We start from the raw sequence: 15332 nt of genomic DNA, 5'->3' as shown, positions 1-15332 counted from the left end.
TCGGACGAGTAAATAGCTGGGTGTAACCGACCATCTTAAAACATGCCACTTCATTCAAATACACTTCATGCAGGAAGCGGAGGAGTATTCGACCCTTGCTATACCGATGCTGATTGTTTACGGGATCTGCACTGCCTAGGAGGAACATGTCAGTAAATGAAATAAAAGAAAATGGTTTTTAGTGTACCAAGGATAACAAAGTATATGTCAGAGAGGCTTATTTGCAAGTCTGCACACATCGAGCATGAAGTAATCATTAGTGAGACGTGTATGAGCCAATAAGTAGAGGTGAAGCGCAATATTGGTTGAGGCACCTGTTCATCCTTACAATCCTCTTCAGTCTCTCAATTCAAAATGTCAACTTGGCCAAGCGTTCGTCAGTAGCATTGCCGCTAAGTAGAAGTTTTCTGTCTGTCTTAGATGCTGCAACGATGATCTCTGGAAAAACCGACAAGGCTAGCCCGGTTGCCAAGCAGTTATTCGTGGAGTATATTAACGTCGCGCTGCTTCTCTTAGCCCAACCAATCGATATATCTACATGCTGTTACCCATTGTGTATACGCATAAGAAAAAACTAATTCACAAGTCTGATCTGCTCCAAATTTGTAATATAGGGCCGTCCATATGATGATGATGATGAGGATGTACTATTAATTTAACTTTACTAGATTGGTACATATCACACCCAAATGGCAGCAAGCCTGCGCGGTTGTGTATGCTGATTACGAGCAATTTTGTACGATAAAACGCCCCCGTCATAGTACATCAAGTACAAGTGCCAGAAAACTTCATGGCGAGGAGCACATGCACCATGCTTGGCATTATAAGTTTCATGTTTCTTTACAGTAAGTCCTACATGCGGATATCCCACAAAAATAGAAAAGTCAGGTACTGTGTAAAGGACGATCTCATCAAAAATAAATATAAATGTACCATAGAGAGGGCTTGAACGTTGATGTGAATGCGGTAAATATGCTTCCCGATTAAATACATATTCTTCTTCGTCATCTCCCAAATCAACTCGAAGCACTCTGACAAGCGCTACCATGCCTTTTTGGCTTGCAACAATAAGTAGTTCCAATTCTGGTATCCACTGGTAGCAATACAAGTATTAGACGCCATGTTCTATCCAAAGTCACTTGACAAAACGCTTACCTCCACTAGATTCAACCGATCCATCATGCACAGCATTCGATCAGTTCGTAAATCAATATCCGACAATATATTCTTGTCAACTGCTAATTTGAGCATACGTTGTTTGGGGTCCATGAGGTAGATATTTTTGCCCGTGGTTAGCACCACTAATTGATCGGGAAAGTCGTTGCCAGCAGGACACATGCATTCAACTCCAGGGCGTTTCAGGGGATTACAGATGCATTCCAACTCAACTATGCGTTCACTTCGGTCTAACTGTACATTGTGTGAAGTGAACGGGCGAGGGATGGCATCTTGGTATACGTCAGTGACAGGTTCCTCCTTTTCGTCCTCATTTGTGGTATTATCGGTTTCTTCGCCCATGATATTGTCATCTTCATCATCGCTCCATCCGCCTTGAGCTACTTCGAGCATTTGTGCCGAGGTGGTTAGGCGTCTACTAAATGGGCTTTCTGATGGTGTATGCGTTGGTTCCGGCAACAATAACTGCATGGTGTTTTCATCGTTATCTAACGAAGTTCTAGCAAAAAATGTATTGGTGCTTGCATTTCGGGCTATCTCTCTCGCTCTTTGGGACTCGATTTCGGATGTACTCTCAGGGCTTTCTTGAGGACGACTATCACGACGAACAGGGGATTGGCGCTCTCGAAGAGCTGCAGCTGCTCTGGCGGACATGACACGAGGCAATCGGTCATTCCCTTCTTGTTCTTGTCTCCATAGATACTCTTGAGCCAATTGAACACCATATCGGCTATGATCTTGAGGAGAGGACTGGCCTGATGATTGAGACGATCTTATGGACCTGTGTAAGCTCGCTGGGCTGGACTCCACCAGTATTTCGTCATTGTCATGGTCTTCATCGTTATCGCCATTCGCAATTTCATTTTCAACTATGCTGGAGTCGCCGTTAGAGTCGCTTCTAGATCCACGACTCGAGTCACTTTGATCGGATGCCTCGCTTTCATCTTGCGGTGTGACACCATCCAAATAATCCTCACCTTGAATAGCAAGGTTTTCATTCTCCCAGTCCAGCCCATCATCGTCCATATCTTCATAATCGTCGTATCCATCATCGGCGCCATCCAAATCAAATCCACCGATATCAAAATCAAGCGAATCCGAATCGACTAGAAACAAAGGAGCGCCGGCCGTATGCTGAATGCCAAAGTAACTCAAACCAAGCGTTGGTTTACCATAACTAGGTCTTCCTTTCATGGCTTGTCGTAGTTGCTCGTGGTCACAAAACAGTGGCTTGACGCTGCTTCTGGATAAGAATTTGACCGACCACCCCCTGTACGCATAAACCGTATGAGCTACGCAAGATTTGTGGACCGCTCATAACTCAGCATGCTACCTTACCAATTGTCGCTATATCGTCCTAAATCAGCAAAATTTCTTTGACAGACGACTTTTTTTTTCTTGAGATCCCACACTCGACATGAACGATCGATCGAACAGCTAACAACAAATCGACCACAGTCGCTGAAATCAATGTTGGGGATATTATGACCGTGACCAATAAGCCGGCACTCCGCTTCAGATCCAAGGATGGATTTGGTATCGTCTTGTTTCATTGATGGGTGTACAGACATGTTGAAGATGGTGACTTCGTGATTGTTTGCACAAACTGCGATCAGCTTTTGTTTTGCATGAATAGCGATGCCCCAAGTGGAATCGTCGTTTCTGATAAACAGTAGTTGATGCAAGTAATGAGACCATTGGTAGATATCGTGATGTGAAATACGCTGAAAAGATACCTGAGTAAGATCGGAGGCGCTTCCAAATCACTCGTACGCCAAACACAGACATTGCCGTTTTCCGCCACAGAAACTAAGACTTCCTCATCTCCAATAAAGCCAACTTTGATAGCGTTGATTTTATATGGCTAACACAGGGTGCGACGATAGTTAGAGATCAATTTACTGGCCCAAACTTGGTCAAAGCGAATGTGAGGGTTCAAGAAAGCGGCTCACCGAGTCAACACGGCCATTCGACAAGAGCTGATTAGGGTTTTTCAAGGTATGAGTCTGGGATATGAGAATGTCAAGGGCAGGATTATCATCATAGACGAGAATCTGGTCGTTTTCAACTACACATATGGCAACATTATAGGTTCAGTTCGGTGAAAGTTTCTTTTTCGGCTAGGATAAACGCACGAACAGACCTAGGAAGTATGTGGACGGGAGAGTCTGGCTGGTTTCCAATAGATTCATACGCTAATGAATCGGTTAACAGATTTCACTGGGGGGGGGGGGAAACTGAGGTGAATTATAAACGCTGCTTACCCATGGCATGGCGAAAGGGATGTCGACCTGTTGTCGACTATGCAGTGGCACCACCTGTCGAAGATGAACCATTTTTTTAATCACACAGACTTTTTATAACGACATTGCAGAATTACGGGCGGAGGCTGACCTCTAAAGGCTTGTAACGTTTAAAGACATTCTGGAATGGGTGAGAATCCAGAGTGTTTGTCATATTTCAAACCAACTACATATAAGAGTAAGAAAAGAAAGTGGAGGGTAAAATAAAATTTGGGAAGTAAATTAAAGAGAGCATTAGGATGGACTTTTTGTGACTGGCAGGTAAGATGAAAGCCGTCAAATCAATCACTACTTGTTGAATGAAAATCCCTTCTTCTTCGCCTTCTCAGGAGTCATTGGTCTACCAGATTCCATTCTCTTTTTCCTTTCTTCAAGATCCAATCTCTGTTTTTCAAGCGCTTCTTTCATTTCTCTGTGTCGTGCGTAAAGTTCTTCCTCGCTCTGCTTGAGCTTAGTTTCTTTTTCTTGCACCTTGGCTTGGAATACCATTCTCATTTCACCTTCCATCTTTTGAAGCTTGTGTTCATGCTGGAGGCGCTCTTCTTCCATCTTTTGCATTGGGTTGACTTCCTTGAATACGGTGGGATCTTGTTGTATACCCATAGCAGTCAATTTCTCGGTACGGTAGTTTTCGTACAGGACATTGTTTGTGTGTTCCTTGAGTTCTTCCATATGAGTTCTGTTAAGAAAACAAAATAAAAAATAAATTGTTTGGATCATCACGTACAAACTTCTTCAAACAACAACTGACCGAATGAGCATTTGTCTCAATTTGACGAAATCGCACTGGTCTTCATTGTCAACTTCCACAACTCCCCAGGGATAGGCACGACCGCGGACTTTACGACCCCCTTCAGTTTCAACCTCCTTGTCTGATCCGACAATGGCAAACGGAATTTTGGATACAATCTCTCTGTTCTCAGCAATGGTTTCTGCATCGTCGTACTCATATTGTGGGGCTTGGTATATCTGTATGTTGTGAAAGTTGATATCACTCAATATACGCTCTTTGAACGCGAACACTTCCTCTTCGGTCATAGTATCGGACTTTGCAATGACAGGGATCAAATTGACGCGAGTGTGGAGTCGACGCATGAACTCAATGTCAACTTGTTTCAGGGCGTGACCAGTGGGAGCAATGAAATAAATGCAAGCATGAATACGGTTGTCCACAATTTTGAGACGGTTGACACGGTTTTCCTGTTCAAGGTACATATCGCATCTAGCTTCAATATTGTCCAAGATAGGTTTCCAGCTAAAATGATAAAGTTTTGGTCAGTTTAAGCTGGATGACAAATAGTTGTCTGCTGGTATGAACATAACATTTACCTAGCTTCATTGTTGACAAAGTCACCAAAGCCGGGTGTATCGACCACATTCAACCTGAGCTTTACACCGTTCTCATCTAGATCTGCTGTGATGGACTTGATTTCGACTGTCTTGGGCGACTCTACAGGCGCCTCATCATTATATTTACCAGGATATAGTTGGGTATTGAACAAGGTGTTGATTAGAGTTGATTTTCCAAGGCCGGATTCACCTATTAATTACGCAAGCACAATGCAGTGTTAATGTATAAACACCTAATCATCTGTTGTATAAGCTATCTCATAAATCTTACCGACAACCATACAGGTGAATTGGAAACCTTTCTTTACGGATTTGCGATGGACTTGATTAGGCAAGTTTGCGAAGCCGACATAGCCTTGCAATTTCTTGCGAACGATACTACTGATCTGTGCAAGCTCAATCGTCAATTATAACAGCTGTCTGCATTGAAATAAAGTTTGGGCCATTTTCAATGCTTTACTTACAGATTGAGCAGAAGGTGGACTCTGTACCTCTACGGTTGGTTGATCAACGGAAAGCGTAGAATCTTGTACAGTTAGTATTCAATAAATTTAATAGAGTAAAAGGTGAAGAGCTGATCATTACCGGCCATTGTTATGTAAGAAAGAACGGAATTGGATGAAACAGGAAGAACAAAGATACTAGTGGATGGCAAAAGTTACAAAAGCCAAAGGAAAGAAAAGGTTGAGCGTGAGCCTTCACGTTCCCAAGCAGCAATAGGAGCGTCACAGGGACATGAATTGGGAGCATTGGGTAATCGAAAAGGGGAACATGGTTAGAAGGAGACTGAATCAGAACTAAGGGACTATGCGAAGCTAAGCAGGGAGAAACGAAACGAAAATATAAAAAGAGTACAGAATGTGTCAAGTATCCCTAGTCTAACTGGAAGCAGGCTATTATCCTAATACAAAGCGAAAAACAATCATCTCCACTCTACATCTAATTTATTGGGATTTTGTGAGAAAGCGGATAATCGTTTCCTGTACATACTATATATTTGCTGGAGAAGGAAAACTAGGAGGTTATGCCAAATGAGACAAAAGGGTGAGATCTGGGAGAAGCATTAAAGGAGCGGCCTAGCTAGGTCAGGTTGAACCAGTCAGTCCATAGCTTGCGATAATCCCTCATCCCTCTCATTGCTCGAAAAACCGACCGCGTTCTTACACCATGTCTGCTCTTTCCTTTCTTTCCCTACCAACAAAGCGTATACGCGAGCCTAGACCATATCTACAAATTTTGCCATTTGTCTTGTGGGACTTAAACAACTTGGATATTCAAGAAGCTTGCGCCATTGTAGCACACTATGTTCTTCAAAGTGTAATAACCACCTTAAAGCGAGATCAATTTAAGAAGTGGCATGACGAGACATGCTTTGAAAGCCAGCATAATATATAAGGGATTCTAAAGCTGGCAAGATGATGCTGGTTTAATGACATTTGCAGTAGGTTTAGTCGTCAACAGCCGCCACAAAAGATATATTGAGAGTCGTTGGGTAACTGATGGCTTCTTCGCTCCACTTCAGTTAGAACCTGATCCTGTTTATTTGCCAGCCATGGCTAGAACTGGCAGTGATCGTAGGCAAGTGGGCTGACTGGCAGCGCTTGGGATACAACAAAGTCGCGCCACTTTCTCTGTTTGTCATTGTCGATATGGCCACCACCAAGCACGAGGTTGTATTGCGAGGCGGTCACGACACGTTTTTTTTTTTTTAATACCAGTTATGGACTTCTTCTTATTCTCCAAGAAGTGTTTAGTTTCCTGATCGTCCATGTAAGAAGGATGAAAATCATAAAAGTAGCGAGCTAACTGATAAAGCGTACATCAAAGAATGCATAAACATGAACAAAAGCACCTTTGGTTTCCTTCGACTTCTTTTTAATCATTTTTTTTCTTACATGGAAGAAAAAGTTCTATATTTGTTATATTCCACAAAAAAAAATATCGAAATACCAGGTCAAATTGCTGGGTGTAAATGTGCAACTCCCACTCAAATAAAGCATTTTTGCTTCTTGTCCTGGTTCTCCTTACTGCTTCCCGAAGACTTCCACTTTATTTCGATCTTTCTTTGGCGCAAGCACTCTTTTTCTTAAAGTACAGAGAAAAAACAACAGCTATACGTCGTCGTTTAGATATCGATCATTCACGCAACCCATTTGAAAATCAGTCACGTAAGCAGAAATAGTCAGGCAACGCATCTGAGTCAAAAATATTGCCTAGACTGACATATCCAAGGTACCATCTTGGGGCTATTTAATGTGTCGAGCAGAGAGCTTGAACTGATATGAGATGTCTTGACGATAGAGAAAGCAATTTCAAGGAAACAATCCATTAAGCCAAAAAAGCAGAAATTTTGAAGAAGCAACGTCAACGAATCGGATATTCTGCTCCGCATACCCTAAAATCTTCTGAGAAACATGTCGTCCAACGTTTCACACCAAGCTTATACTTTAATGATGAAAGTCACCGTTGAAGGGCGGCCATTTGTAAAGGTAAATACTTGACATCCTGCAACATCAATTTCTCTTCATTGGAAGTATTATTTATAATTTACCCATGAATGTAGGATATCCATGATTTATTCGCTACACTCATCATACAAAACCGCTTGGACACCCATAGAAGTCTGTTCAGAACGTACCCTAGTACATTTACAACGGAAGAAGCTGTACAAAATTTGGGAAACCTCAAATTCACGCATACAACGAAAACACCCGACCCGACCGACTTGAAGAGAGCCATCATCACAACCACCACCACGACGTTCAGTATGACCCGAGACATGGCCAAAACACTATGCCAGCATTTCTTAGAAGCTCATTTGATTGAATGTGCAACCGATATCAATAATCGAACAGCTTTTAGAGACAAGGGTATATGGCAAGTTACTCCGAAAGGATTGTGTATACTTGAAGATTTTTGTAGCCGGACTATCGTAGATGTGGCACATCTCCGCGCGCCGCTATCACGAGTTGTGCCCATCAAAGTCATTATGCTTGAACGTCACCCCGACGATGACCAACTGGCACTGACCCGTAAAAACGTTCTGATCCTTTTCAAAATCATGATGGGCTCACTGACATTTGAAGAGTCCAGCAACCATGAACTGAATGCAATTGAGTCACAGAATGAGTACGCTCAGAATAATTCCGATGCCAACGTACCCTTTTCTATCCTACAGCCTGCCACCGAAGACATCGGCGATGGCGGTAACCGCATTTTGAATGGAAACAAGTTACTCACAACTCATGTCAGTCGACATCGAGCAACTTTGCAAAAGCATCAAGCAAACCTTGAAAAGTATACCAACGCCTTCCGCGGGCTGAATCGACGGAATTTCAATGGCTCGATTTGTTGTGAGTGGCTATTAGATCACACCACAGTCGTTACCAAAGACGAATCCGAAGTCATTGCCGCTCAATTCCTACGATATGGGTGGATTGAGCCTGCCACAGAGAAGGCTGTAACACGGATAAGAGATGAATTCAAGCCATTCAAGAGTAGCAAAAGTGCCGTTTACTGTTTGACCGATAACGGCCGCGGTGTCGTATCATGGGAACAAGAACTTCAAAATAGCGATCTTTCTAGCAATGACGGACATAGCATTATGAGTGGCCCAGAGGCTGAGCAGATTGGCTTAGTTCAGAAGGCAAAAGACCAGGCTATGCGTCTTCTCACCGGCATGCGCGGTCAAAGCGGCAATGACAGTGTGGGCGAAGAGGCTTCGTTGCAAGAAATGCTAGCTGCAGATCCAATTGAAGAGAAACAGCGAACGAGTTCTGAAGGTAAAACTCAACGAGAACGAAGTGACCCTCGATCAGAATTTAACACTCTCAGAGGTACAAGACATAGTCAGCAGCCACCCTTGGTTCATCGATCCGCATCCAAATCGTCCTCGTCAGCATCTGGTGGCTCAGAGTCAGTCATCAAAACACCTACCGAACAAGATGCTAGCATTGTCGCATATATAACCAAGGACACAGACCCATCAGCAAGACTTGCGCCACATGTTCCTCCACCACCATACTCAAGACCTCGGCCACCAAGTACCATAGACAGCCGAAATAGCAATTTTTCAAACTTCTCCTATGCCAGCTCCCAGAATGATAGTAAAGAATCCAACGCAACGAAATTACGACTGATTCTTGATGATCCTAGTTTACGATCATTGTACAAATCGTTCTTAAGAGCAAACTTTTGTGAAGAAAATCTGGATTTCTGGATCGATCATAGTAACCTGCGAAGAAAGTATCGTATCCAATCGCCAGCTCTCACGTCGCGGAATCAATCTGATTTACTGGAGGATGCCTACGCTATATACACTACTTATCTAGCTGCCGGGTCGCCGAACGAGCTCAATATTGAACACAATCTGCGAAAGGAGATGTCTAAGTTTGTGTCCAACATTGTCACTATCATACCTGCCTATACCCCAACAACAAAATCCAGCATTGTCATATCATCACATGGAGTATCCCATAACCTACGAACCATGATGAAGATGTTGCAAAAAGTTGATGATCATATCTGTAGGTTGATGGCAACCGACTCCGTACCAAAGTTCGTGCGTACCAAGGGATACCTGCGAATAGCCGGAGGCAAAGAGCGCCCCAGCTATACCACGAGCCTTAAGTTGGAAACCGGTGATCTGGAAGATGAAGTATTTGATGACGACTTGGAAGAGGAGGTTGAGAGCCTTGATATATCTTCAAATACTGAGCGACCGGTATCACGAGCCCCTCCTAGTAGTCTGATATAAACCCACATTGACTCATTTGATGTTTCTACAGTATAAAAAAATACCAAAACTTGTATGCAATTTCTTTCCCAAATAATGAAACTAATTCAATTCGATAAAGGTTGAGAGGTCCTAACAATGCAGGTGCTGTTGGTGTGATATTAGGTCTGGTTATTATTTGTTTCAATTATGCTACAGCTGGCTGTTTGCCAGGATATTTTTTTTTTTCAAGCATGAAGGTTGGATTGCTCGCGCGCCAATCAGAATGCCCGCAGCATGAAATTTTTGGTCAGGCTGAAGTGCAAGGGTGTCTCAATACAAGGTTGGTCCAAACAGAGCCTAGAGAACAAGGAATATCGAATTGAAGTCGAAGCATAGGATAGAATACACTAAACGCATCCTGTTGTCCAAGTATCTGACTAGAAAGCTGCTGCTTCAATCAGCAATTGGCCCTAACGTGTTTGTTATCTAGTTCGTGAGGTGAATTTCGACGGGATCGGGGTCATGTGACCGGGGTGGCTTACATACAAGGGCTCCAAGACGTCAAAACAACTCTCTCTTTAACTCCCCCACTCTTTAGACAGCTCTCAGGGCCCATCCCATAGACCTCTAAACAGACATGGCAGCTATTTCACGTACTTTCGCCTCCCAATTGGTGAATCGCTCCTACGTCAATGTCCCTGCTTCTGCTGGTGCATTGAAGAAGGCTTTCTCCATCTCTTCTTCCAGCCGTGATGAGGAGACTCAAGCTCCTACCCTTGCTTCCACCAAGAGCCGCTCTTCTGCTGGTCCTTTGAACAGAAGCTTGGTTAATGGTAAGAGTTTCGACGAGAATCAGCATATACAGCATGCATGTAGAGCAACCATTCTAATTCCATTATCTTGTTGTTTACTTTTTTATTATCATGATTATGTACTCGTCCATCGCCGTTTTTCTTTTAAAATCCTATAGCTGCCCCCAACACCAACTACCAAACTCGCCTTCAGCACACCAACACAACCACCATTCCCGATTTCTCCAAGTATAAGAAGGATGGTAACAACTACGATTCTGGTCGTGCCTTCACCTACTTCATGGTTGGTACCACTGGTTTCCTCAGTGCTGCTGGCGCCAAGGCTACCGTCACCGACTTCCTTGCCAACATGTCTGCCTCTGCCGATGTTTTGGCTCTTGCTAAGGTCGAAGTTGAACTCGCCTCCATCCCCGAAGGAAAGAACGTCACCATCAAGTGGAGAGGAAAGCCCGTCTTCATCCGTCACCGTACCGGCGATGAAATCCAAGAAGCAGAGGCAGTCAACGTCAGCGAGCTCCGTGATCCCCAGACTGATGCTGAGCGCGTGAAGAAGCCCGAGTGGCTCGTCATGCTTGGTGTCTGCACTCACTTGTAAGTTAGGCTTCCGGCGAATTTTTTTTTTCTCTTCCAACCAGTGATTGTAAAATATTAATATGTCCATTTCGTAGGGGTTGTGTCCCAATTGGTGAGGCTGGTGACTTCGGTGGTTGGTATTGCCCATGCCACGGTTCTCACTACGATATCTCTGGTCGTATCCGTCAAGGACCTGCTCCTCTTAACTTGGAAGTTCCCGGTACGTAATCTTTACCTAAACAGAACATCCCATTCTTACCTAGCAACTAACATACTTTATCCCACAGAGTACAGCTTCACCGAAGACAAGCTTATCGTTGGTTAAGATAACATTTATTCTCCATATCATAGCCTCCTCTAAAGACTTCTTTTCACTCTTCTTTTTCAAAAGACCAACCCCCAACAATGTTCGATATAATAAAAAAAGGTCTTTTTATGATCATAGAATTCCCCTCATAAAACATACAAGCCTTTCTTTTTTAAACCGTTTGATTATTGTGAAGTGCTTGAGGTGAATCAGGTGGCAGCCGAAAGTGACTTTGAACGCAATAGCCCATTGTTGATTCACATAGACGAAATAATTCTCTTTGTTTCATTTTTTTTATTTACTTTGCGAAATTAGATGTTGTCTATGATACAATTACTCATATGAATATGAATGCAAAAGAGGTGATGGTAGAAAAGAAAGATGAATGCAACTATATTTTTGGGATTGTTTCTGTGCTCTTGTTTATGCGTTGAATGAGCTTCTACTCCTTATGGATGGTGGTATGGGCCTAGAATTGCTTTGCAGAAGACTGCTGGCCATGCTTGTCACCATTCAAGTGGTGCTTGGTCTTTTCAGCCTTGTCCATTTCGTTGTTAGCGACATAGGTATCGTGCAAAGCGCGGTATACGGATTCATCCGGCTGGATATGGTCCTTTTGAAGCTGTTCAAAGACTCTTTCAGCGGATTGAACATCACGCTGCAAGATACCATAGGAGTGAATGAGAGTAGCATAATGTCTTGGCTCAGGTTGGAGATTCTCCTTCTTCATGTCAGTCAGCATCTTGTGGGCAGTAGGCATATCGTAGGGCACAACGTTGGCATAAGCCTCCATTAACAAGCGGTAAGTGTAAGCAGTAGGCTTGGAGTTGGAAGTACGGCTGCGCTCAAAGAATTCCAGTGCCTTCTCTCGGTTAGATTCGTGACGAATGTAGAACTGAATCATGTTGTTGTAAGTTGCAGGGGATGGCTTGAACTTGGGATGTCTTTCCATTTCATTGAAGACATCGACAGCGGTTTTTTCGGCACCACAACGAGTAAAAGCAGAAATCAGAGCATTGTATGTGACAGCTGTCGGGGTGAGCATCATTTTCTTCATGTCAGTGCGAGCTTGAATCACTTGCTTAAGACTGCGAGCCTTGCCAAGCTTGGAGATGAGGACATTGTACAAGAACACAGTGGGCTTGACGTTGCTGAACAAGAGTTCATTGTAAAGGCGCATTGTCTCTTGAGCAGCATTGTCTCCGTCCGGTATAGCATTAATCAACAGAGCATAGCCATTGCCATCGGGATAATGGTCGATTTGACGGACTAAATGCAAAAGAAGTTAGTATGAGCGGTTCTTTTGGTATACCAAGCAAAACCTACTCCAACCCATCTTTCATGGTACTTACGCTGCTTATAATAGGATTGACCGGCATCAAAGTCCTTAGCTTGAAGATGCACGTTGAGTAGACTTGCAAGAGCAGTAGCATGTGCCTTCTTGCGGATAATGGTGTCAGGTAACTTATCAAAAGAGCCACCGACAACTTCATACAGGTTGCGTGCTGATGCAACGCCGTGGTCTCTACCAAAGATGTGGATCATTTCGCGAATAGCTTCAATGGTTGGGACCATGTTCTGATCGACAATTTGCTTCTTCAAAATATCCAAGCATTCATCCTTCTTGCCTTGAACAGCAGCTTTCATGGCTACACCAGTAAGAAGATCGCCCTTGGTGGTACGATGCATCATGTGGTCATCGGTCTTGAATGCATCGACTTGAGGGGTTTCATCCTTGAGATAAGGCTCGAAAAATGCTTGCCATTGCTTTTCACCTTCCTCATCTTGGTTCTTAGCAAGACGAGCTCCTACACGAGCATACAAACCACTGTTAGGTTGAATGTTGACTTCCACCATAGCCTTGGCCATATCCAAAGCGAGTTCTCTGAAGTCCTCACGAGATAAGTTATGAGAGTTGAACAGAGCTTCAATGGTCAAAAAGTGCTCAGTAACACCAAATGACTCCTTCAGCTTGGACCAAGCAGCAGGGTCCTGGCGGGTTTGAGTGAACACGCTGCAAATCATTTCACTGACAGGGACGGAAGCGCGAACGCCAAAGGGATGTACAATCTTCAAGATGTCCAGAATGTTGGAGAGAGAATTGCTTGGCTTTGCAGCAAGATACATGGCAGTTTGATTAATGCCATCTGTAACCTTGACAAAGGATCGAGACGAAACATCGCCATACAGTTGTCTCAAAGCCTCGATAGCGCGATTGATATCCTTGCTCCCTAATTGCATGATGAAGTTTTGGGTGAGACTCTCCTCGGGGTCAAGCCCTTTCTTCGACATGTCGAACATCACATCCTGAAGACGATCCAAGTCCTTGTTTTCGAGCAAGAGATGAGCGTAGCTTGCGAGATTGTTGTACGACTTGGAAATGTCAGTTTCCGACATTTGTTTATAGATTTCATGAGCCTTGTCAGTCATTTTGAGTTCAGATAAAGCAGTCAAAAGAGGTCCGTAGGTAGATGCAACTGGGTTGGGGAGGGCAGGGTCATTCTGAAGTTTGGCAAGAACATCATAAGCGCTATCCAAGTTCTTTTGATCACAGTATTCACGCATCAATGTGTTCCAGGTTTTGACCGAAGTCTCCACTTTGTCGTTAACACTGTCCTCTTCGATAATTTTTCTAGCTGAAGCAGGGTCGCCGCACTTGATGTAGGCATCAACCAAAGCACTGTACACAAAGGCGGGATTGTGCTTCTCCATTGATCCTCTGACCGTCTTGTATTCGTTGAAGCATTCCAAAGCACCTTGAATATCTCCAGCCTTACCGTACAAAGTGATGAGAGCAGCAAAAGTTCTTCCATTAGGTTCAGCAGAACGTGCCTTCTCTAAATGCTCAAACACATAAATACCATCCTGAGTGTTGCCATACTGAGAAAGAGATCGCAGCAAGCTGTTGAACACTTCGGTATCAAAATCTTGGTAGAGATTGTCAGTGACCGAAGCCTCAAAAATAGCCAAAGCTTTCTGGATGTTGTTTTCAGACTGAAGGGATTCCAAATTACTGGGAGTCTGTCCACTGCGGTCAGTCTGCTTATTGAGCATCAATAATGTCTTTTGAACTTCAATATCACGTTTGCAAAGAGCGTGTATTAGAATCATATAGGTGTAGGCGCTAGGCTTGAATCCTCCTTCAATCATTTCTTGATATACAGCGAGAAGACGTTGAGGTGGGTGACCAGGCTTACGGAGGGTAGCGTATGAATCGAGCACAAGTGTATAAGTCTGAGCACTCAGTTGAACGCCTGATTCCTTCATACGCGAGAACTCTGATTCCACCTTACGAAGATCGCGGCTGCGCTTAGCTTGCAGAATGCGAGCATTGCCTTGCTTAGTAGCGTCTGGGTGACTGGATCCAGACGATTCAGCTCCATCTTGCTGAGCAGAGTTAGCAGCTGCGCTGTGGTTGTACCTGACACCAGCGTACTTTTGAAAAATGGCAGCAGAGTTATTGCCTGTCCAAGCTTGAATTGGGTTCAGATTGGTTCCTTGCTGTGTTGTGGTGCTGTCTTGTTGTTGTTGTTGTTGTTGGCGGTTTGCCGACAAACTTGCTCTCCCAGTGGCATAAAGTTTACCAGCGGATCTATTAGGCGATGGGAGCAAAGTGGTTGGTCTTGAAGCAGCTGTCAATTGCTTTGACAGTAGACCCTGACGGGCCACCGTATTTATTATGTTTGCAGTTCCTTTGGAAGCGTACATTACGGACGGATTCAAAGGGGTTGCAGAAGTGTCAAGCTTATAGAAAATTTATTATTATTTTTTTCTTATTTTCTTTTGAGTCATGACAAGTTCCGGGAAATTTTCAATCCCCGCGCCCGGCGTCGACCGGGCAATGAAATTCCAATTTGTGTCAGCCAAGACCACGGATTGGAACATAATGGAAAGTTAAAGAAGTTGGCCCTGAGCAGTAACACCTTTGAGAACGCTGATACGAAGCATATACAGTCATAATGCTACAAACCTCTTCAGTAGTCTCAAAAAATGCCATGCATGCTCAGCTTTTATGACACATAATATTATTGGAAATCGCCTTCACGAATTGGGGCTATTAGCCAGTTGTTGAGTCAATTCATTTTTCGTGGTTT

The 15332-nt window shown here is 43.7% G+C and overlaps 6 protein-coding genes across 6 annotated transcripts; 2 read left to right on the top strand and 4 right to left on the bottom strand.

The window, feature by feature from the left end:
- Positions 1 to 594: 594 nt before the first annotated feature.
- On the bottom strand, positions 595 to 3818 carry K450DRAFT_226772 (uncharacterized protein). The gene is made up of 9 exons (XM_051586616.1): positions 3571 to 3818; positions 3441 to 3494; positions 3320 to 3371; positions 3129 to 3244; positions 2913 to 3040; positions 2515 to 2838; positions 1156 to 2446; positions 934 to 1093; positions 595 to 852 (listed from the first exon to the last, which is right to left on the bottom strand). Exons 1-9 carry the CDS (start codon positions 3631 to 3633, stop codon positions 680 to 682), a joined length of 2361 nt encoding a protein of 786 aa, XP_051447760.1. The 5' UTR covers positions 3634 to 3818; the 3' UTR covers positions 595 to 679.
- Positions 3514 to 5708, bottom strand: K450DRAFT_226763 (uncharacterized protein). Its single transcript, XM_051586615.1, has 6 exons — positions 5415 to 5708; positions 5294 to 5355; positions 5101 to 5224; positions 4809 to 5019; positions 4231 to 4734; positions 3514 to 4158 (listed from the first exon to the last, which is right to left on the bottom strand). The coding sequence occupies exons 1-6, from the start codon at positions 5419 to 5421 to the stop codon at positions 3768 to 3770; spliced, it is 1299 nt and encodes a 432-aa protein (XP_051447759.1). The 5' UTR covers positions 5422 to 5708; the 3' UTR covers positions 3514 to 3767.
- Positions 5415 to 5788, bottom strand: K450DRAFT_226757 (uncharacterized protein). The gene has a single exon (XM_051586614.1). The coding sequence runs from the start codon at positions 5577 to 5579 to the stop codon at positions 5424 to 5426; it is 156 nt and encodes a 51-aa protein (XP_051447758.1). The 5' UTR covers positions 5580 to 5788; the 3' UTR covers positions 5415 to 5423.
- A 1359-nt stretch (positions 5789 to 7147) lies between these two features.
- On the top strand, positions 7148 to 9598 carry K450DRAFT_226750 (uncharacterized protein). Its single transcript, XM_051586613.1, has 3 exons — positions 7148 to 7318; positions 7393 to 8611; positions 8666 to 9598. The coding sequence occupies exons 1-3, from the start codon at positions 7244 to 7246 to the stop codon at positions 9583 to 9585; spliced, it is 2214 nt and encodes a 737-aa protein (XP_051447757.1). The 5' UTR covers positions 7148 to 7243; the 3' UTR covers positions 9586 to 9598.
- Positions 9599 to 10120: 522 nt separating this feature from the next.
- On the top strand, positions 10121 to 11423 carry K450DRAFT_226742 (uncharacterized protein). Its single transcript, XM_051586612.1, has 4 exons — positions 10121 to 10379; positions 10517 to 10949; positions 11027 to 11151; positions 11219 to 11423. The coding sequence occupies exons 1-4, from the start codon at positions 10184 to 10186 to the stop codon at positions 11254 to 11256; spliced, it is 792 nt and encodes a 263-aa protein (XP_051447756.1). The 5' UTR covers positions 10121 to 10183; the 3' UTR covers positions 11257 to 11423.
- Positions 11424 to 11707: 284 nt separating this feature from the next.
- K450DRAFT_269103 (uncharacterized protein) lies at positions 11708 to 14946 on the bottom strand (the record flags this gene model as incomplete). The annotated part of the gene is made up of 2 exons (XM_051592910.1): positions 11708 to 12507; positions 12591 to 14946. 2 exons carry the CDS (start codon positions 14944 to 14946, stop codon positions 11708 to 11710), a joined length of 3156 nt encoding a protein of 1051 aa, XP_051447755.1.
- Between the last annotated feature and the right edge of the window lie 386 nt (positions 14947 to 15332).

The sequence above is a fragment of the Umbelopsis ramanniana genome (assembly GCF_025399195.1).
Source record: "Umbelopsis ramanniana AG unplaced genomic scaffold K450scaffold_8, whole genome shotgun sequence".
Lineage (NCBI taxonomy): Eukaryota > Fungi > Mucoromycota > Umbelopsidomycetes > Umbelopsidales > Umbelopsidaceae > Umbelopsis > Umbelopsis ramanniana.
This window is presented reverse-complemented; position numbering and strand designations above follow the sequence as displayed.

Coding starts and splice junctions, on each gene's coding strand:
- K450DRAFT_226757 (XM_051586614.1), bottom strand. CDS start 5,579: ATGCTCCCAATTCATGTCCCTGTGACGCTCCTATTGCTGCTTGGGAAC.
- K450DRAFT_226763 (XM_051586615.1), bottom strand. Junction 5,225..5,293: donor GTCCACCTTCTGCTCAATCT/GTAAGTAAAGCA, acceptor TTGACGATTGAG/CTTGCACAGATCAGTAGTAT. Junction 5,020..5,100: donor ATTCACCTGTATGGTTGTCG/GTAAGATTTATG, acceptor CGTAATTAATAG/GTGAATCCGGCCTTGGAAAA.
- K450DRAFT_226750 (XM_051586613.1), top strand. CDS start 7,244: ATGTCGTCCAACGTTTCACACCAAGCTTATACTTTAATGATGAAAGTC. Junction 7,319..7,392: donor AAGGGCGGCCATTTGTAAAG/GTAAATACTTGA, acceptor CCATGAATGTAG/GATATCCATGATTTATTCGC. Junction 8,612..8,665: donor ACAGCGAACGAGTTCTGAAG/GTAAAACTCAAC, acceptor ACACTCTCAGAG/GTACAAGACATAGTCAGCAG.
- K450DRAFT_226742 (XM_051586612.1), top strand. CDS start 10,184: ATGGCAGCTATTTCACGTACTTTCGCCTCCCAATTGGTGAATCGCTCC. Junction 10,380..10,516: donor GAACAGAAGCTTGGTTAATG/GTAAGAGTTTCG, acceptor AAAATCCTATAG/CTGCCCCCAACACCAACTAC. Junction 11,152..11,218: donor TCTTAACTTGGAAGTTCCCG/GTACGTAATCTT, acceptor TTTATCCCACAG/AGTACAGCTTCACCGAAGAC.
- K450DRAFT_226772 (XM_051586616.1), bottom strand. CDS start 3,633: ATGACAAACACTCTGGATTCTCACCCATTCCAGAATGTCTTTAAACGT. Junction 3,245..3,319: donor CCCGTCCACATACTTCCTAG/GTCTGTTCGTGC, acceptor CCATATGTGTAG/TTGAAAACGACCAGATTCTC. Junction 2,839..2,912: donor GCGCCTCCGATCTTACTCAG/GTATCTTTTCAG, acceptor ACTGTTTATCAG/AAACGACGATTCCACTTGGG.